General features: G+C 37.6%; 1 protein-coding gene across 1 annotated transcript; it reads left to right on the forward strand.

The window, feature by feature from the left end:
* The first annotated feature begins 11,273 nt into the window (after positions 1-11,273).
* On the forward strand, positions 11,274-22,890 carry LOC139686739 (uncharacterized). Its single transcript, XM_071583769.1, has 5 exons — positions 11,274-11,355; positions 11,478-12,405; positions 13,072-13,295; positions 16,797-16,934; positions 20,807-22,890. Exons 1-5 carry the CDS (start codon positions 11,350-11,352, stop codon positions 22,553-22,555), a joined length of 3,045 nt encoding a protein of 1,014 aa, XP_071439870.1. The 5' UTR covers positions 11,274-11,349; the 3' UTR covers positions 22,556-22,890.
* Positions 22,891-22,905: the final 15 nt, after the last annotated feature.

Raw genomic sequence — 22,905 nt, forward strand, 5'->3', positions numbered from 1 at the left:
TGTCATCGAAAGCTTTATCGAACAAGAAAATCGGATCCACTGGAACATTGCTCTCTCCCAAACTATGGATATCATGAAAAAAAGCGCAAGTTGTCTCTTTTAGGTTTCACCCTCACAGAAACCTTGCTGACTTTTCCCCAACAGCTCCCTAGTATCCAGATGTCTCAAGATCGAACTAGCAACTATATGTTCAATGACCTTGCATGATAAAGATTTGAGGGAAATAGGACTGTAATTGCTCGGTTCCTCATTGTCTATATTTTAAATATAGGCGTGACATTAGCCGTGTTCCAATCATGTTAATTCCTAGCGATTTCTTAAATGTGATTTCGAGATACCCTGCAATTTCCGAAGCTAGATCCTTAAATATACGAGCGGGTATTTGATCGGGCCGTAAGATTTATTAGGTTTGATATTTTATATATCGAATCAAAATAGCTTCAAATTCAGTCATTATACATCAAAATCAAGTCCCATGTTCCATTACATTATACTGGAAACCATTTAACCCAGATTACAGGACGGACGAGAATCACCTCCTATCGTAATGGTGCAACCCTTAGCAGGAAATCGCGTGCGTTTTCCTTGAGCCTGTGAAGAAATGAGGGATTGGATATTTGATGCAATCTCATTTTTTACTCATCATTAGGTAGCAAGAATCAACTTACTTAGCTCATCATTCAGCGCTCACGTATCACAAATGCATTTGCACAATAGGTAGCCAGCAAGTCGCTGCAAGGGCATGTGGCAGAAGGTATTAGAACCAAACAAACGCCATGAAGATACCGTACGATGAAGAGGCCTCTTAATAGGAACTATGTTTTACTATGCTAGTGTTTTCCTCCTTCTGTGCGTTGATCGTAAACTCTGCGAGGGAAAATGAAACCTTGAATACATCTATTCGACAATTATCTCTGTAATTTAGTTACCATTGTCTGACTTGTGAATGCAGTGCAGAAATTAGACTATTTCCTCGGTTTATCAATTATAGTTTCACGTTAGATAATAACAGGTTATATAATAAGTCAACCTTTGTAATAGGTTGAAATCTAGCTTTCAATCATCTTCTCCCACACATGGCAATTGTGTGAAGATTTCTCACTCTGCCGAATCAGCTTTTCACGTACCAGAGAGCTTTTATCTTTAATGTGTTCAAGTTATTAAATGATATAAGTAATTATGCATGCATAATATTTTTTGCTGGTTCCAAATTCTCACAACACATCCGTTGTGGTCTTCGGGAGCGCTATGCTCCCGCAGATCACACCCAATGGTGTGGTATTCTCCACCATCCAATCCCACCAATATCCACCATCCAACTTCTCCACCATCCAATCCCGAAAGCAGACACCCAAGGTGAAGTTCGAAGCAAATTCCATACAGTTATGATGAAAGCACCTTTTGATCCAGCCCAATTCATCCGACAGATAAGTGATTTACGGAGATAAATGGAAGTCCAGGCCAGAAATACAGGGATTCGAGGTGGCCATGAGAGTCCACGGTCCACCAAAAGATTTTTTTTATCCTCGGAGAAACGGGTTCGGCAACCTTAAATGAAGAGCCACCGCACAGAAATGCTGTAGGGAGCATTAAGGTCCATAAATTTTGACACCCGAGTCTCTTTCCCGGGAGAGACAGCGTTTAGGTATTGTTAACGCTAAGGGTTGAGATCTGCCTCCATTGACTCTCAAGCTAAAGCTCCCACTTCCAATCTCTCCCTCATGTCACTGAATCTCTACCGCCAACACAAAATCTTCGACGAGCTGATGGGAAATAATAGAACTAAGAACACAGGACCATCAAAGAATAGGAGTCAGTTCGTGGACATCCATAGATGAAGTGTTAGCGGGCACACATTATTACAGAGAGTCTACCGTGAATAGTTAAGATTTTTACATTCACTGAAAAATACTTCATACATTTCTGAACCTCGAAATTTTCTGAAAAATATACACACTTTCACTCCAATCCTATTCCTTTATTCAACTCCGCATTGTTCCCACCCCCTTCGTGCTGTTCAAAATACCCATTCTTTTCCTCCTCCTACCGCTCTACCCTTCCATTCAATGCCTTCAGTATTCCGCTCTCTCAATAACTCCTTCATCACGTAAATAAAGCAAGGCAAAATCAGTAGCATGAGAATGGCGTTATTATCTTACCGGAGCACGAGGCAACCAAAAGTGAGGCATCCCAATATTACTGGGAATTCTTATAGGAAACTGTTTTCACTTAGGTATAAGTTTCCACAGCCATTCTCATCAGTATCATGGAATTCTGTACTCGGGATTGTCTTAGTTCCGATTAATCTGTTACTTATATTTCCTTTGTTGGTACCTTTCTTCAAATAAATTCCGTTCCATTCTATAACTGAAAAACTTCGGCAGTAATATCGGTTCAGTTCATTCCTATCGTTGGCTATCAATTTCAAACAGCAGCATTTGACAAACAATACCCCTCAAAATAGAAATTGTCATCTCTGTGGTTAAGGAATGCCATGCCGACGTAAAACCAAGCAAATTTTTCCCCGTATTATTCAACCCACTTCCTCTTTCTTTCCTCGATATTCGCCTATTCCCTTCCCCTCTAATCACATCGCACTTCTACGTTTGACCGGCTCAAGAGCCTGATGAGTACCACCCCCGAACATACGCTCGGCAACAGTCATCTTCCGAGAAAACGGCTCCATACGGTTCTCCGGCATCAGGTGGGTCGTGGTAAGGATGGAAATATACCTCCCCCGAAAAAATATTCTAGATACGTCACCGAGTGCACTGACCTCTGAGAACTAGGCACTGGCCTCGATACCCCGAGCCGCTTGAATCCCGTACTCCCGTCATATATTTCATCTTTACGATACATATGAAGGGAGTCGATGTCTTCATCGAAGAGAATTTCCTATTGCATTATATTCTTTAGAGATAGATCCTACGGCAGGGCTTAATTAAACAATGTTAACCCGATTCAAAGCCAAGGATAAATTAAACATTCGGAGATCCTGAACTGTTTTAAGTTTTACAAGGCGCTTTCTAGATTGGGGGAAATAATACCCCTGATATTTTGAAGTCTTAAGCAGCAACTCATTGAGTTCAATTGTAAATCCGACTCCACACGAAGCGGAAATGGCACACAAAGCCGCCACGCCCTCCGATCATATTAAGGCCGTCCCGCTTACTTCCTATTCTCAAAACATGCGGAAAATTATTCAAACTAACGTGAGATACATTTCTAGAAAATCATATTCGATATCTTTAGCTGCTTAAAAGATGAGAAGCTAAATAAGAAAATAACCGACGCAAAATTGGGATCAAATTTCCATGATTGACCCAGCGATTAGTTCAGACCATTTGAGGAAAACACACCTTATTTCTATGAAAAATAAAGCACCCGAAACAACAATTGCAGCATGCTTGAGTATCTTAAAAAGTCTTCTGCCATGTGATGGACCTTAAAATAGAGCCCACACAGGTACATACTCCTTGGTAAGGTATGCGTAGCAATAAATTGATCAAATCTGGCATATTCACTTCATATTTTTTGGCATACCTTTATAACATTGATTCATTATAGAATGAAAAACAGTAATTCCGACGTGGAGCTTCGATACCCGGTACGTGTTTTAATACATTTACAGTGGAATTACTAACTATTACCCTTTCATTCTGGTACATTTGCAATTCTTTTCATAAAGATTCTGTCTTTCATTGCAGGAAAACTTAAGTCTATTTACCCTGAGTTTTGCAGCCTTCCTAGTCTATCTTGCGACGCCAACAACCTATTTCGAAATGAATCGATTTCGAGAGACGTCCTGGGAAATCCCGTAACCCAAGGAGAAGTGTCCGCTTACGAAAAAAATAGAATATCTGAAATAAAAAGAAAAAATAAACTCGTAAAATTTATTTATTAGTAATGATTGATGAATCACCAAACAATAAGGAACAAATAATTCAAAGGCGCGTTATTTCTATCCCGTATAACCCCTACTCTAAATAACCCCTATCGTAATCATCAACGAACCTGGTTCTCTCATTCGATTGAATTTAAAGTTAATGGAACCATCAAAAAAGCCCCGTCCGAAATCTCCTGCGGGTAAATACTATATGTTCAAAGGTGCATCGCAGGAATAAGCGCATGGACCCCGCTTAGAGTAATATGCATCATACTATAAGTGCCAGAAGCTAGTGTTCACGAACTTGGTGATGTTCCATTTCAGATTTTCAATACTGCAAAGTTTAAAAACCATAATCCATTTGACGATACCAAACAATTCATGACAGTTCATGACGAAATAACAATAACGCAAACTCACTGTAACCCGACACGTGACTTATTTGTGTATTATTGGGGTTTTGTAAAAGTTTACAATAATATTAATCTAATTTGTATAATTATTATATTCCGAAATCAATTTTGGAATCAATTCCCATGAAGTCTTGGGTACGTGTAGTCATTAAGCCGTAACATGGGCAGACATAAATTAAAGGCCCATTGGACTACGTATATCCTCGAGGGCTGGCGAGAATTCGGGGAAGCCAGATGTGTCAAGAAACTGAGGCGAAAAGGCTCCTGGGCTATGCTGACTCGATAGTATTAATTGTCCGAGCAGAAATACTTAGAACAGTCCGTCACGCTGCTCAATGTACTTCTTTCATTCGATATTTTCTAGTGATATTCAGATGCTTATTCTGAAGCTATCATACTCGAGCTCTCGTCGCCCACAAAGGTCCTATGTTTTTTAAAAAAAAGGAAACATTTACGGCTGACCTGAACGTGCGTAATTTTACAGGCACCTAAAAATTTTTACAGGTATACACTTGGAGGCTTTTGAAATGTGGGTTTAGAGGATGGAAATGATGACATGGACAAAAAGAAAACAAATGCGGATGAGCTAGGAATGGTGGGAGAGGAGAGAGGATTGTTGGGAGAAATCCATAGGAATCAATAAAGATGGATGCAGAGCATTTTGATTGGCAATGAGATATTGGAGACGGTGAAAGAGGGGAGAATACTAGGCAAACAAGGAAGGGAAAGGAATATTATAGTCATGTTGGAGAGAATGAAGGGAGGAAAGCAGTGTACAGAATTGAAGAGGGACTTTAATTATTTATTTATTCAGTTTTAGTCAGAAAACAATGGTCACATTTACAAACACCCAAGCCCTAGGTGGAGGAAAACTCACCCAGGCGGGAATCGAACCCGCGACCCTTGGAATGGCAGACGAGGATGTTACCCCGCCACCACCGGGGTCAGCGGTCGCCTTACTGTTGTGTCCAATCTTGGGCTGTTTTTTGTTAGCAGAGGCAGTTTTATGTATTTTTGTTTAACTGCATAGACTGTGTCCGTCCAAAACCTACCTTATCCAAGAGAATACCAATAATATAAGTGTTGGTTTGATTGGTGAGTTTAGAGCCCACCTAATACTAAGCCCTATCAGTAGGGCAAGTGAAATTCACACATCAGAATGGGGGGGGGGGTTCCTTTCCCAGTGCCACCTGTGGTTTTTCATGAAGATTTATTACCCAAAGTCAAACAATTTGGCTGAAGATGAGGATGCCCAGAGGCATCACTCAGAATCAAACCTAACCCCTAAGGTCTGAATCAAGCTACTGCACACACTTGACCCCCTATCCAATCCTCTCCGTTTTTAACACATAATTAATCAAAATATTTTGATAATTAGAAAATTTCCTCTCTCAACGTTGCATATAGTATCAACACATGAATTTAAATAAACAGCTTCTCTTGAAAAAGACTTTTGTATCAATAAAATTAATATTATTATGCACCTATAGATCCAGGTTTCTGGAACTCATGAAACAGTGTTTCTATAGTATAAACAATGGCTCCAAAATTCAGCTTTGCAGTTGAGTATACTAATCCAAACTATAAAATTGATGGTTGCAGGTGATTTCCAGATCATACTTAAATGCTGAAACTTTGAGTAGCTTTCTGAAGAGCTACCAACTAGACTTTTAGTAACACCATTTATGTACAATTTTCAGAGAGATGCCATTATGGACCTCAGAAATAATTTTTTTTTCAATTTAAGGACAACATGAGAGCAAAGAAGGCAGGTTGAGGAGATGGGACGGGAAAGGGGCATTTTTCCAAGTTCAGGAGTCTATATCCTCTCCCAATGGGAGAGATATCATTTGATATTGTCTTTCAACATTAATTCAAACTTTTACATCACAGATTCAATCATGCATGAGGTCTATTTCCAAAAAGTCAAAGCATGAGTTTGTGTGAAATTTAGAATCCTTATTTTTTTCTTTGTGTCAAGGAATGGTTTTTTATCAATTCCTGACACCAAATATCTTAAAATCTCATTGAGAACAGCATAATATTTGGGCCCTCAACATGGATCGTCACAATTGGATGTCAAAATTGGATGCCACAACTTTTAATCTGCCTTAATAAGATGGAAGAGATCAGCATGTCACATTCTAACAGTAGAAAAACTTGGTTAACTGAAAATCTCAATAGATATTCTTTTGGAAGTCTTCCAGAGGGACAGTTTTTGTACATCTCCGAGTGGTTTCATGCCAACAATTTCTCAGTAATGAGACCTTAATGCAGTAATTTTTGTATTGCCAGGTTTTCAGCTGCACATAGAGAATGTATTTAAAGGGTGGTATTGAGTAAATAAGTCACCATTATTAATGGTACATATTGAGATACGTTTTGCATGGGCACACAGACTAACCCCCGATAAATATCTAATCCTCATATAACATGATAAAATGAGATACACTACATTAAACCCTTCTTCAATTCCACATTTCCAAGTCCCTATTCTAACAATTTTAGTTCCCCTCTATGCCTTCCTTCCTACTGCTGCTTTCAATTTTAATGTTAAAATATGTATATCATATGATAATGACCACAGCAGTCTTGCCCCCCTCACCATTCTTGACAGGGATTGACATCCACCCCGGTAGGCAGAGTCCGGTAGTTTCTAGGAATCATAATCAAATATGTGTCCATTATTTTTTGTGGGATAAAAAATTAAGGTATTTCATTGCCTGCCCCAATAATCTTTTAAACATGACATCATCACTAAAATGGCCCCTCCTGAGGAAAGATACCTTGGTGGGCACCTTACTGAGAGACTGATGTCGATTGAAATATTACCTTTTGTCTGATTCCTACACATTCCCCTATCTGGCGTGGATGACCCTATCAGGGGAAATTATCATTGCCCCCACCAGCACAATCATGGGGTTATCAGGAATCACAAGCTTTTCTATCTCATCAGGGTTGTAATCCCTGGGATGGGTGACTCATAGGGAGGGCATCAAGTAAAAGCCAGGGTAAAACTGCATCTGGAAGTAGACCCACCAACAGAAACCCATGGGACACAAGGAATGGCTTTAAGCTCAACCACAAGGGTATTCCTATGTATATTAGAAATAATTAAGATGCCAGATGATTCCCTTACACACAGAGGGATTAGAACTATTGAGTAAAAATATAACTGCATAAACCTGAAGGTAAAGAAGCCAGCCTACTTTCTTGGTCACAGATTCAATATTACTGTCAGATTCAACATGGTCAAATAAACATTTAATCTAAATTAGCATCTTAAAACATAGTAACTAATCATTAAACACACATCATTCAATATTGTACGGTTCACTCTCTGACCCCCTTCATTCCATCCAACATTCTTATTATCTTCCTCGCTCACCCAGCAGTCTATCCCCTAGCACAGTTTTCAGCATTCTATTGTCCCTTAATGAATCCATTTTCCCTTCCTTTCCTGCCCTTCCTCACAACAACCTTATCTCTTCCCCTAACATGCCCTACGTTTCTTTGTTTTCCTCACCATCCATTTCACTTTTGCTATGTTTTTCTCTATACTCACATCTCCAAATCATACATTTTAATCTTTTCTACTATAACCTCAAGGACCAAGCCATACAAAACCATCTTCGCGTCAAAATATTCACAATCCTATTCTTAATATCTTTGCTGAATATGCTGTCATCAACTCCTTGCTCTTCATAAAAAATTCTTATTGATTGGAAGTATTCTTTCGATGTTTAAACTACTCTGCCAACCTTCATAAAAAACACTGCATAAATAGGTGATATTCTCTACTGGTTCCAGTTCACACTTTCAATCTTTAATGTTTACCCAACCCTTTCTCTTCCATGAGAGCCTCATGACCTTCATTTTATTGATATTGATTCTCAACCCTATGACACTGACTCTGTGATGTGATCAACAATAATTACAATAGGGTACCATTTCAGACTGGTAAACTGAAGCTTGATTATGTGCAACTTCCAAGTGATGGTGGACACTCCAGTGAACTGGCTACTTTAATGGCATCACGCTTAACCCTAAACCTTTCTCAACCAAAATTGATATTCATTAACTCTTTGCAATCCTTTTCCCGGTAATCCTAAGTAATAGCTTTGCAAAATACAAAATACAACTCATCTTTCAAACATGCTCTAGGTTCTATTTCTGACCTGCTTTTGCCTTTCTTAGGATGGAAATTAATATTGATCAAATTAAGTTATCTAGGCAAACTTTCTCCCATAAACATGCAAAATTTCTCTTATAAATGCTAGAAATAAATCCATTCAAACTTTTCGTCTCTTTCTTAAGCCTGAAGTAGTTCTCCAGGGATGTGATATATCTCCACAGCGTTGCTTGTTATATTTTAAAATTATCAACTAATTTTAACTTCTATATTCGATCGATTGAGTAAGTCTGGGGTCAAGTTACCCATATTAGCACAATATTCTCTTTCTAACACTAAATTTACTGGCCCAATAACTTTACAATATATGTAGCTTTTCTATCATTTCTATCTTGCTTGAATTTCTTCTGCTTTGGACATAAAACAAACATACCTATTGCCAGGAAACAATGAGAAAAAAATAGCCAAAACAAACTTGATTGACACTGGGTTTGTTTTAGGGGGTAAATTAAAACAAGGTGACAAGTAAGAGGAAAATCGAAAATCACTCACTCGATCACTTGGGTAGGCTTAGGAAACAGTGACTCTCATGTGCCTCAATCATATGCAAACAATTCAAAAATGAACAACTGGAAACAGACACACAACCACTCGATCACTAGGATGTGTTAAGGAATAACAGTGATCTCATTGAATCGCATTCACACACACTCAGGGTTTGCAAGGAATTCCCCTATCCCAGAGACCCTCAAATCTCACACAGGCATCAAAAATTCAAAAAGAAAGGACACAAGTTCACCCCGGCAGTTACTCAATCACATGGGTGTGTTCAGAAAAAAGTGACCTTTGTGAATCACACTTGCTCGATTTTTTTGGGATTTATGAGGATTTCTTGTATGCCATTGACCCATCACTTACACAGAAAATACAAAAATAAGAAAAAGAATGGAAACACATTCACGCTCAGTCACTCAATTACTCAGGTTTGTTTGAATTTTATGACTCACACTTACTCGCATGCTCAGGGTTTACAACACATTCATAATTGGATATTCTGCCCATCTCAAAGGCAGAAGAGAGATGAGCATTCATAGGTGGAACCAGTCCAATTGTTAAATTATCATTACAGGTAATCCATCCATTAAGGTAGGTTTTCGATGGACACAGGTACAAAATATTTCTCCTCTCCTAACAAAACAAAATCAAACACCCTATGTAACAATAACCCCCTCTTTATCCCTATATACTTTCTTCCTCCCTTCAAACCATCCAACATCACCATCCTATTCCTGCTCTTTCCTCATTTGCCCAATATTCTCCCCTCTACCACAGTCTTCAGCATCCCATCCCCAATCAATATACTTTGCATCAATTTTACCTATCTCCTTATGATTTCTTTCAATGATTCACTCTCCTCACCTACCATACCTAGCACCAAGTCATTTGTTTTCCTTTCTGTCCATTTAACCTTCTCCATTCTTCTCCACGCCTACCTTTCAAAAGCCTCCAATCTATACCTATCATCCTATTTCAATAACCATGTTTCCACGTTCCACAACTACCCTCCATATCAAAGTTTTAAGAAATCTTTTCTGAACACCCTAACTAAATGTACCCGTCATCAATGCTCCCCTCATTGTGAAAGCTTCTTTGCCTGATGCAATTCTTCTCCAAATTCTTTGCCATACAGTTCTTTTATATATTCATTCCATCTCTCATGGATATTTTATGGTTTAAATAGTATTTTCCCCAACTTATCTCTAATTTTTATCACAGATTTCCCTTCTTAATCCCTGATGTCTTAACTTTCTTGTATAGCGCACCTATTCCACCCTTCCTCAGCAAATTTTCCATATCCTCACACTTTATCTTCCACCATGATTCTTTTGCTCTATTTTTTACGAGTCTCTTAACTTTTTGTACTCCCTTCAACCTAACTCTATTTGCATTCTTCCATTTCCTTCTCTCAACTATCTTTCTAATAATCATTCAATGATTTCATGAGTACTATAATTTGATTCAAAATGATGAAAATTTAAAAACATTTTGACTTCACCAATGAAAACAATAAACACAAAATCAAACGCAACACTTACGGCGAAAAGTAAAGATGCATTTTCACAAGTACTTCTTACACGTTATCCTATATTAAACTTGACACGAACAAAACTCGTTATTTTTTTAAGCATGAATTTCAATAGCGACTACCCCATTGAGGAAGTTACTGCTAAGATGTGAAAATTAGGTGCTCAGTTTTTAGCTACCCACACAGGCTTTGTGGGTCCTTCCTCTTGGGCAACAAAAGTTAAAAAATCTCAGCCTGGTCAACAATAGCTTGAAAGAGGGATGAAAATGATAAGCTTTGCAACCTCATGTTACTATTGATGATTACATTAAATGCGAAAATGTTCTTACCAAGTTATTTCCTCCTTAATCTTGAATTTACGTCAGATTCTCCATTATTTAACTCGGTCAAGCTCAGAATCCTAGCATCTCCTAATGGAGGAAAAAGTATCAGGACTAAGGGTAACCTTTTCCTAAAGTTATTTTTATATTATGGTAAATGTTCGGAAGCGGCGCAAACCAGAGTATGTTAAAAAAGATGCTTCGGTTAGGATTGGTTGACCAATTACAGAATTCAAAGGCCTCCAAATACTACGCGAGATAGACACAACATTAGAAAAAGTATACTTAAAGAGTTTCCATAAGCAATAATTATAATTAATCTTAAGATATTACAAACTCAGAGTATGCCTAAAATTAGGCGTTAAAAATTCAATCGGTAAAAATTAAATAAAATACTTGAGGAGGAAAAGAATAACGATAATGCATCAATTGACCTCGATTATCGAAATGACTCTGACAATAGCACGTGGAATGATGCTTGTAAGCAAAAGAAATCGATATGAAAGTTCCCCATGAAGGTATGCATTTAATTTTTATTCTCAAGCACACGAAGTCAACCCGCTATCGTTGTTGCTCATATTATTTAAGTTATTCTTGTTGTTACTTATCAAACAATTTGAAACTGTTTGGGCTATTGCAGAAGATGGAGACATTGGAAGAAGTTGATGAATATGAGAGTTGCAGATCGTCTGTTATTAGTGATTTAGATGAATTGGAAGCTAACCTCTACAGCTATGTGCACCATGAAAGAAATTCTAACTTCACGGAAGAGCATTCGATGGGGTTCAACGTGTCAAGTTTGGAAGGAGTTTGTCATCAAGAGGAAACTGGAGTATGTCAACAAATGGAAATTTTATTTGAGAATGTAAATGTTGGGCAGAATTCATTGAATAATACATATGCAGATTTGAAATCATTAGAAGGTAAAGAGAACCATTCGGAAAGCAGCGAAGTTAATCAGCAAGGGGAATTTGTTGATTCAGCTTGTTTAGTGACACGCAGCCAGAATGATAGCAGCAGCTGTTCTGTTCAATCTTCTGGTGATGTTGCTGCTATTCAGTCATCAGACAAGAAGGCGAATTCTACTGATGCAATGTTCCGAAAGAATCGGGATAGTTCACCATCTGTTTTGGAAATAAGTTCATCAGATGAACTTGATCCCTCTGAGAAAAATGCTTCAAAGTACAGAATGCCCGTAGCTTCTACCCCAAAAGGGTTGGTCAAAGAGTTTGTGGTAATCGATGATTCCGATGAAGAAGTCCAAATTGAATTTGAAAGGGTAAAAGTCAAGTCGAAAAAGAAGAAGAAAAGAAAGAAATCAGAGATAAAAACAGATATAAGATTGAATACGCGAATTAGCTCCGAATTAGTAACCTTAGATTTGGATGAAGAATTCACATTTTCAGAGAAAGAAAACGTCGATTCTCTTCATTGTGGTCAAAGTTATGAAGATTCACTAAATGTGGAACCCTTATGTAAGAGCTGGACTCCACAGATGGTTCAATTCTATGATGAGCCGTGGGGTGGAGAGTGCATCAATATAAGTGAACTTCAGAGAACTATGTCAGGTAAATATGCAAAGGACATTGTTTTTGTTACAGCTGTTAATATCTCCGCATTAGAAGGAAACTTGAAATTAATCATTCGATGCATATATTACAAAGGGTTTTAAAAGTTATAATCGTATGTTGAATTCAGGCAATAATTTTAACGTTTGTGCGCCTACGTGTCTATCTTTATCTCTGTTTTCACTGCCCACAAGGTTCATTTTGGTTGAATTTCATAAGGGGCTTTAATTCGCTGATACTTGTATGTTAGTGATGTGTTATAATGTTTACTCTCGCCCATTTTGTCTTTTGATGGTATTCATTTCTGTTGGTGTTGGAACTAGTATCTAACATATGAGGAGGATATTTTTATTTACATTCTCTAATATCATCACCTTTTGGTTCTAGTGTAGCCTTAACTCATTTTGTGCGATCCATTTTTTATATGGATAAATGCAATTCACATTTTCCAGTGGTTTAGCTGAACCTCGGAACATGATAAATATAGGAAATAGAGCACATATTGGTTGCTATTTATGGGTCAAAAAATGTATAAAATATTCTTGATTTTTGAATGTTGGCAATATAAATAAGAGGGCGAGTTTTTTATACCAGTTTGCTTTTACTCATTGAATTTATCTCGGCCTTCATTAAGTCATCCAATTTTTTTATCTTTTACATGACCAGATGATGGCTGGAAGGTTGATATGTCTGATGAATTCTACTCCCTGACTTCGAAGTTTCAAAATCGCCGTTATTTTGGTGTCAAGTCCAAAGCATGGTGTACAAAATGCAGCACTAAAGGTCATTACAGAAATGAGTGCACTGAGAAAATTAGTCCACCAAGATGCTATAGGTGTGGATCATCAAGGCATCAAGAGTATTCTTGCAACCAGAAGATTTGTCTTACAGTAAGTTTGGTTTCTGTTATCAATATTTCTTCTTATGAGCATTACTTTTTAGTGGGGAGATAACATTTTGTCCGTAAATCAAGCTTATTACCTTAACATATGTAAGTCCAATGGTAACCCATAGTACCATTTGAAAGCTTTCTGGAAACAGGACACCAGGCACTTACTGCAGTAAGCTTGGATACATCTGTAATTTGTTTGACCACCAAATGAATGTACTCCATTATTCTATGATTAGCTTTGGAACATTACTTTGCCTCTTCAGAGGGCTAAATATTTAGGAGATGATAGTCATGATATAACTTATCAATCGGATGTAGTGGACCTTGAATGGATGGATGCTGACTTAACTACCACTGCTTTTATTAGTCTCAAATAACAAGGCAATCTGCCTGCACTACAGTATTCAATCACAAACTATCTAGACTCCTTTCAAATCTGCATACTTTTTACCATCTGTTATTCCTTTGAATATGCCTATGCCCTTCTTACCCTTCCATCGCTTTTCTAATAGTCTCCCCTATTTCACGCTCTTTTGGGATGCGTGGGATAATTTTCATTGACTATCTTGAAAGAAGAATTAATTATCGATGGCGAGTTTTATGCGAACTTATTGCCACGTTTTAATGAAGGAATCAAGCAAAAGTGGCTGCATTTGGCTCAGAAGAAACTGTTGTTTCATCAAGACAATGCATCAGCTCACAAACTCATTACTGCAATGGGCAAAATTCACGAATTTGTTTGAATTGCTGCCTCATGTACGCTATTCGCCAGATTAAGCGCCCTCGGATTATTTTTTGTTTGCAAACTTGAAAAAATGGCTCGCTGGTCAAAGATTTTCCAACCACGAAGAAGTGATGTAGGTGGTTAATGTCAATTTTGAGGAGCAAGATAGTTCTTATTATAACAAGGGTATCAAACTTATTGAACATCGCTGGGAAAAGTGTATAGAGCTGAAAGGAGATTATGTTGAAAAATAAATATATTTTTTCCAATAATTTTCCGTTTTCTTTGTTGGGTCGGGTACTTCTGGGACCATCCTTGTATGCCTGGACATTAGCTATGCACAATAAGTTCTCTTTATATGTCTAAACTAGCTGGCAAAATGTCTTTTCCATTTGACTTCTCTGTATATTCTTTCCTGGGTTGACTAATAATGTGCATAGATTTTATCCTCCTTACTTCCTGACTGTGGTTTCCCTAGCATGTCCAGCATATTCAATTTTTCATCTGTTTTCATCCATCTGTTTTTTCCACTTTTTCTTTCTAATTCTGTATATACCGTGTTCCATTTACTTTTCATATTTCTCTTCGTATTAATCATCTCTACTCCATGGTTTCCTTATTCTTTTTTATTGACTGTTTCAGTCTTCATTGACTGCTTCAGTCTTCATTGACTGCTTTTGATATCTCTTTCTTGATATTTTCCCATTTTTCTTATCCTGTACCTCTCCATCCTTATCCTATACCATTCCCTATCCTGGCTCAAAAATTTCAATTGGCCCCTCTATTCCTTCCTCTTTGTCCTCGTCAATGCTTCTGCATTCTATTTCTTCATCCTTCTGTGTTTTATCTTCTTAAATCTTACCCATTTCATCAGCACCAAATTTGATATGAATCGGTACTTGCTCCTTGACCACTGTGAAAGACCAAATGGCAAACTACTTAAAAAAAATGGCAAATTATTCACATCCAGAGGGAAAACAAAAATTGCCATATTTTTTCAAAACTAAATGCACCAGGAGGAAGAAGGAAAACCACGTATGGAAAATGTAAAAGAAAACTGGGATCACATGTTGGCAACTGCTTCAAATGGCACTAAGAAATGAAAAATCTCAAAATGCAAAACATTTATTGTTATTTGTATGTAACAAAAGATTAAATGGCTAAGAAAAACATTGAACCAAAAGTTGTAAAATTAATTTTGGCTAGACTACAAGAACTTAGTAAAGGTCTAACAAGTTTTAGTTATGGTTTAACCACATCTTCTGCTAAAGTATTGTTTTCCTCCCACAGTCATTCATTGTTCTTAGACCGTACCGGCCTACTTCACCATCATTTCTACTTATGCCCACCTATGCATTCCAGTCCCATGTCACTATCAAATGTTTCCTTCCCAAAGAACCCATAATTATTTTCTTTATTTGACCATATATACGTATGCTATCTACTTCTTCCTGCCTATAATTTCTTGTTATAAGTACACCTGAATGACCTCTAAATTGAGCTAGCCTGCTTTTATTTCTATTCAGTTCTCTTCTGCATCTACTTTTAAGTGCTGCTACTGTATTTTTCCATTTAGCAAGGATTTCATGTAATGATGACCACAGAAGCCTTTTTTCCCTCATTGCTGGGGACAACACCCTGCTCAATGGGCCAAGTGAAGTAGTTGCCAGATTTAATTCTTTGTGTATTTACCCATCATGATCGCCTGGGATAAATAATTGAGGTAGTTTCCCATTACCTTACTCAGTATTGCTTTTAATGTCACACCATCCCTAGAATGGTCACCATATTCTCGTTAGATCTCGTTCATCCAGTTCCTACCTTTCCATCTATCTGGCATTGGTGACTTTACCTGAAGCTGTTATCACTGCTCTCTGGAGCAGTCATCATTGTACATCTCTTGGGATCATCAGAACACATAAGCTCTTCCACCACGTCAAGTTTGTAGTCCATAGGGAGTAGCAACCTGTATAACAGAAAACCTTAAAGGAAATATTTACCTATGCTGAATAGTTATCTACATAGAAATCCTCACTAAAGACTCTTACTTTATATCCTTCAGGGGCAATGTGCTTTTAAATATACTTACGTATGTACTTAAAAAGTTTAAAAATTAAGTGATCGAGCTTTAAATCTAAAAGGCAAAGGGTAAAGTTACTTCTATGAATTCAAGTGTTTGGCTATATGCGTATATATATATGAGTATATATACATATATGCTGAGTCCAGCACATGGTCCACTACTTTCAGCAATGATCAAGGAGGGTCTCAGGTAGAGAAACAAACCAATCCACTCTACCCATAGCAACAGAAGTGAGCAAAGATCAGCAGATGAAATGGCAATTTAGAGTATGATTTTTTTCAATTCTAGAGATATACCATGATGATACTACCGTTTATCCCTTTCTGGGTTAGCCAGCAGAATCTTCAAAGCCTCACCCTTATGCTGAACTTTCCCATTTAAATTTATACCCACACAACATTCTAACCTCTTCCTCTGGGAAGTCAGTATCAAAATGGAGAGATTTGCTCTGAATGCAAAAGTGATTGAAGTATCAGCCTGACTCTGCTTTATGCATTATAACATGTAATACATGCACAATGAATCCATGCCAAATTCAAAATCGTTTTTTTGTCAAAATTGGCACTAGTGAGAAATTAATCTTTGCATTTATTTATTTTAGTTTTTAATGAATATGCTATTCCAGCTCTGTTTAAAAACTGTGATATTTTACTTCCTTTCATTCAAGTTCATATTTCTCTTCATTAAAATAGTGTGGAAGAGATCGTCCTGCCCTGGTTGTTGCCTGTCAGCAGTGTCGTCAATGTTACGGGAAGAAATGTCACATTTGCCAACAGCCTGGTCATCCCCCTGGTTGCTGTCCTGATTTATGGAGAAGATTTCATGCAACAGTATGTGTCTCTAATATTACCTGATTTTTTGTTTTACATACTGATATAATCACTCAGATATGGCCAAAACTCTGATCAGAGAGGACAATGGGCCTTCAATTTAATTGACCGTGCTATATATTGTGTATTTGTTAATGCATTCAATGTTATTCTATTAATGTGCTCTTGGTGACTAGAATAAGACTATGAATTAGCATGATGAGGTTTCTTGTAGGTGGTTAAGGGCTTGACTGCATAAAGATGTAGTGGTACAAATATTTTCACTGACATGGTGCAAATCAAAACTAAATTGAGTTATCATTACTTAAAGATCTGTAGTATACTTATAATGATATGATACTTATAGCCAGGAAAGTATAGTTTCAAAATATGTATAATCAAATGATTTCGCACAATAGTAAGTGGTTCTTATTGTCATCAACGAAAGGATGGAGAGCAGGGCAAATGTCTGCTTAGGAGATACGCAGTTTGGGTTCAGGAAGGGGAGAGGTACACATGATGCCATTGCAGCAGTCAGATCAGTAAGTGAGAGGGATATAGATTATATTCAGGACATATTTGCCTGTTTCGTAGATTTCCAAAAGGCATTTAATGGAGTGAATTGAGAAAAAGTAATGAAAATATTGCAGAAAATAGGAATAGATTGGAGGGACAGGAGGCTAATCTGCAACCTGTTCATTACTCAACTGCTCAGGTGTAACTGGGGGACAGATAATCCGGATGGACAGTGTTAGGAAGAGGTGTAAGGCATGGTTGTCCAGTATTGCTGCCGCTGTTCAACGTATATATGTGGAGGAAATGATTAAAGAGGCATGGGAAGAACTGGAGGTAGGAATGAAGGTCAGAGGGAAATTTTTAAAATCAGTTAGGTTTGCTGATGACCAAGCTTAAGTTTGACAGTCAGCCAAGTAGTTTTGAGCATTGCTGATTGAATTGGTAATTCAGTGCAATAGATATGGAATGAGAATCGATATAAATTAAACTAAGGTAATCTGGTTCTCCAGAAAGAAGAAAGGTAAATTAAACATTAAAATAGGAGGGCAAAAACTAGAGCAGGTGGAACAGTTTACAATTTCTGAAGTGTTAAGACCGAAATGGTCAAAGTAGTTGAGACATAAGGAGAAGAATTGCATTGGGCATAGAAGCTTTCACAGTGATGACAGGGACATTTATTGTGGATGTTAAGAAAAGGCTTTTTAAAACTTTTATATGGAAGGTAGTTGTGGGATGGGGAAACATGGCCTTTGAAATAGGATGATAGGCTTAAATTGGAGGCATGTGGAAGGTGGGTGTGGAGAAGGATGGAGGTGGTCAAATGGGCAGAAAGGAAAACAAATGAGGTGGTGTTAGGTATGGTGGGGGATGAGAGGGCATTGCGTAAGGTAGGGAGGTGGTATATGGAGATAAAGATGGGCTTCTTGTAGAGTAGGATATTGGATTATGTTTTGTTTGGAGAGACAAGATATTTATTCAGTATTTGTGTCCATCCAAAACCTACCTTAACTGGAATAATCCAATTTGTAGCATATTGTAAAACTGGACTCACAATCACTAAGGAAGCTCCAAGCAAAAAAGTTTCTCCTGTCAAAACCATGACGATTTTGGTCTGCTGAGACCAGTATTACAGGGCCCAGGTTCAAATCCTGGAGTCAGCAGATCTTTTTCAGTGGTATCCCAAGCCTTCCTTAAGGTGCTTTGTTTTGAGCTCTTTAAGTGAGTATGCCATCCATCAGATGGGACATCAAGCTGCCAACCCCTAGGTGCCTTTCATTAAGAGTAGGCTAATGCTGACACCGGATTTCTCTCCATCCTTCCCTAATGGTGCAAATGACCTCAGCTGTTGGTCACTTCCTCTAAGTATACTAGTTATTCTGCTTGTACAATATTTGTATTTTTTCAATGCTGCATCATCTCTTGAGGATTAAGTTATAATATCAGAATCAATATTTATTATGTGCACAAGAGAAAGTACACCCTGAATGTAAAATTGATTTAAAACATCAGAATTATTTACTTGAATGTGTGTGAAACAGCAAGCACACTGGAAATGTGCAATGAATTCTGGTACACTTTATTACTACTTCATTTAATTTAGTGTTTTATTCTCCATAATTCAGCGATTAGGCTAGTGCAATTTCTGTGTTGATGGCTGCCACTTAATATAGAGAATTCAGATGGATCCATGGCTTCACATAACTGTGGTAGGTCTCCCGACATTTCATAGTGCCCTTGTGCCCATGCATATCTCATGAAATCATTTAAAAAGCACTTTTGAACCTCGAAAATATTTTTTTTCTGATGAAACTGTTTCAGGTTGCACTTGGGGAAGCTATCTGTCCCCCAAGAAATAATACAGCTTTGGCTAGTTCAACTGGATTTTATTCTCAGGGCCTTGATTTTGACACACAGTGTTATCTTCAGTTCCCTGAAGGCCTAAGTGTCAACTTCAGGCATCTGAAGATGACACAGCAGCAAAACTTAGGTCATGAAAATAAAAATTCAGTGGCATTAACTGAAGCAGTATTATTTTTTCTGTGAAGTTTTTTTTCTCTTAAACCATACTCTTGTGATGATAAAATTTTGTGGCACAAAGTGAACATTTTTTAGACTTAAGACTGATATATGATTAAGATGCCATAATTTTTTCACCATTGAAAAATGGGAGTGTGATTGAATATAAAAATGCATTAATTTTGCACTTATGTTTTAGTGATAATAGTTTTGATCTCTTTAACTTTAACAAGGTTGTACTAAAATAAGCACAAATCCTAGTGGAAAAGGGCCTGTACGTACTTGCTTGCTTTTCCATTGTGGTGTGATTGATGGACCCCTGCTGTGGTATTAAAATCCCAAGTGGATGTGTGTTACACCTGAGAGTCACAAGCCCTTGTGTGTTTGAACTTATGTTCTGCATTAAGTTATTTTTTCCTCGTGATAATTTTCAGTTAAATTTTTTTTGTAACAATATTTTATTTCCCCTTCAATTATGCCAACCAAGATTATAACATTCAGGGTAACCTTTTTTTATCATATGATTCATAAGTACATTCTTTTTTTATTTGGGTTATATTGTGATAACTTTGATTCGGTTAAACTGCTATAATTGATGGTTTCCGGCATAACTTTATGGAATCGATTCATATTGGAAATGAAAAATAGTAATTTTGCGATTCCACTGAAAAATGTTTTATCACGAGACGACCCGGGTTTCGACGTTCAACGTCAACATCTGAAGATGACGTTGAACATCGAAACCCAGGTCGTCTCATAATAAAAAATTTTTCGGTGGAATCACCAAGTTACTATTTTTCATTTCCAATCTGTTAAACTGCCATTTGTGAAAATATTAGTATTATTTCTTCTTTTGGGGATCAAGATGGTGCGGGGGCTAACCTACTGGCTTCCCACCCTGAGGGCGCAGGTTCGAATCCCGGTGGTGTTGAATATTTTTCAGAGGTATCTCGATTCCTACTTGAGGTGCTTTGTGGAGGGCACTTTGAGTGAGTACGCCGTCCGTTGGATGGGATGTTAAACTGTGGACCCCTTGGCGCCTTTCGTAAAGAGTAGGCTAATGCCGACGCCGGGTTTCTCTCCACCCTTCATCCTTTTCTGTCCATCCCCTATGGCGCAAATGACCTTAGCTGTCGGTCGCCTCCCATCGTAAACTACTGCTACTATTTCTTCTTTTTTACTGGGGAAGGGGAAAGGAAGTAATATGATGGCTTTATCCTCCACCAGAGCTTGAGAGCATCTCTAAGCCCCCTCTGTTTACCAAGAGCACATTAATTGTCCCCATTACATTTCTATCCTTGAAAATGCATAAAAGTAGTAAATTTAGCTAACATATGATGTTTATCTGTTTGATCTTACAGATTGCTCCTGGGGAAATTGTTACACCGCAGAAAGTTTCATATAAAGATCCAAAAAATACATATTGCTGTAATTGTGCATCTCGAGGCCATCATGTGTTCCAGTGCAAGAAGGATAACTTCAGTGATTACCCCCCAATGAATCCTAAAGTAGCTAGTTACGTAGACCCTGAGGACCTGCTTAAGTTCCAAAATACATGCAGCCGTACTCCAACGAACTGGGAAAATGCTGGTTGTATTGCACCCATGTACCAGAATGGAGATAGAGTAAAGCCTAGCAGCATGGAAAGAGGGACTAAGCGTTATAAAAGTACAGCTAATCAACAGAATTCAAAACGTAGGAAGTTGAGTGATCATACTTCACTGACGTCTGCGAGCAACAAGGCAGTTCCACAGAAGAGTAGTAAGAAACAAGTCAAGTCAGTAAACAGTGAAGAAACAAAAAAACCAATCGGCTTTAAAATCAAAAAAGGTTTGAAGACAGCTAAAAGTTTACGGAAACAAGACAAAAGTCTGTCTGTTGATGATGGAAAGCACCAAAATCAGAATTCAGAGTTGGAAAAAGACAATGAGCACAAGGGCACTCCTAATATGAAGGGCCCTGCCACAGAAAATGGAATAAAGGGAAAAAAAACCAAAACCATCAATCCACAAACTGATCCCACAGAGCGAGTAATAATATTATCCCCCGAGCACCTCAAACGAATTCAGTCTGAGGAGGGCAAACAGATCCTCAAATGTATAACAGACCAAGTCAAAGGAGTGACAGCAAAAGTAATCAGTGGTCCATCAGGTGTTTTAAGGCTAAATGGGTCCGGAAACATTGATCATTTCAAGTCTAATCTTTTTGATTTGTTGAATAACAAATGTGAGTTGGGCCAGCTGAAACAGCCCGTAAACCTAACTAGTAATGACATTAGGGTGAAAAAAGTAAATAAGAGAAAACACGCTGTGGCAGTTAGATCAAAAAATCTAAAGAAGAAATTCCAAAATGAAGCTTACCAAAATAACCAACTTGAAATGAGATCACAGGACCAAACCAATGTTGCAGTCAGAAAGTCAGGAAATCTCCAGATGAAGGTTAAAGGTAATAGGACTAAAGTCAAAAAGAAAATAGATGTGGTTAATAGCCAGAAAAATTCTTTTAAAAATGGAAAAGGAAATAAATTGAATTATAAGGGAGAACAACAATATAGAGAAAGTACTCTAGGTAATGATAGATACAACCCAAATTGTGACCCAGTTGTTAATCATTCAAATGAATCCAAATATTGGTCCTTTGGTGAAATGAGTACATCAAGTAAATTAAAGGGCAACAGTGAAATCTTTCAAAACAACCAAAAAATGAAGGAAGAAGTGACCCACTTTGGAACTGCTGTCCCAAAAATTGGACATTCACTGGTTCCGTTTAATGGTAACAAAAATGGCTACCATAAGAGGAATAACAAGGGATATAAAGAAATGACCAAGGATAAATTAAGGTTTTGTAGGACAGAGGGGAGAAAAAATGGACTGCAGCAAATTGGCAAACAGCCTAAGAAACTTAAGAAAAATATAGCCAGTGGGCTGGATAAGCTGGGGCTCATCACTGTAGAAATTGGTCAAAGCAGAAAAGTTACTTTGGTGGGTGAAAGCAACTATGACCATTCCAGGATTTCTAAGAATCAACAGTGTTCAAATAATGGTTTCAGTACAAGACATTTACGAACCCCGGAATCGACAAGCAAGGAATTTTTCCCAAAGGTTTCATAGTGCAGGAACATTATAGTGTGTATTGTAATGCACTTAAATTTTTAAGGCTGTTTTCTTCAGTTTGCCTGGGAAGCAAGATTTTATTACAAGGATGTAAAACTATGAAATTGTTACCCAAATCCTTAGGGATGAGCAACTCACTTGTGTTTTAGCAGGGTATCTTCACCTGCAATGAAGCTGCACATTTGTTTAGGGAGCAAGTTTGGGGAAAGGTTATATGTGCCCATTTGTTATATATAGATGAAAATGAATGTTGTTCATTAACTGTTAGATATGTCCATGCAGTTGTTAGCAATTCCTATTTTTTTTTTAAATTAAAACTTCTCATGTGGAAAATTTTTCATATACTT

The sequence above is a fragment of the Hetaerina americana genome, unplaced genomic scaffold, assembly GCF_022747635.1.
Source record: "Hetaerina americana unplaced genomic scaffold, ioHetAmer1.1.p SCAF_15, whole genome shotgun sequence".
NCBI classification, from domain to species: domain Eukaryota; kingdom Metazoa; phylum Arthropoda; class Insecta; order Odonata; family Calopterygidae; genus Hetaerina; species Hetaerina americana.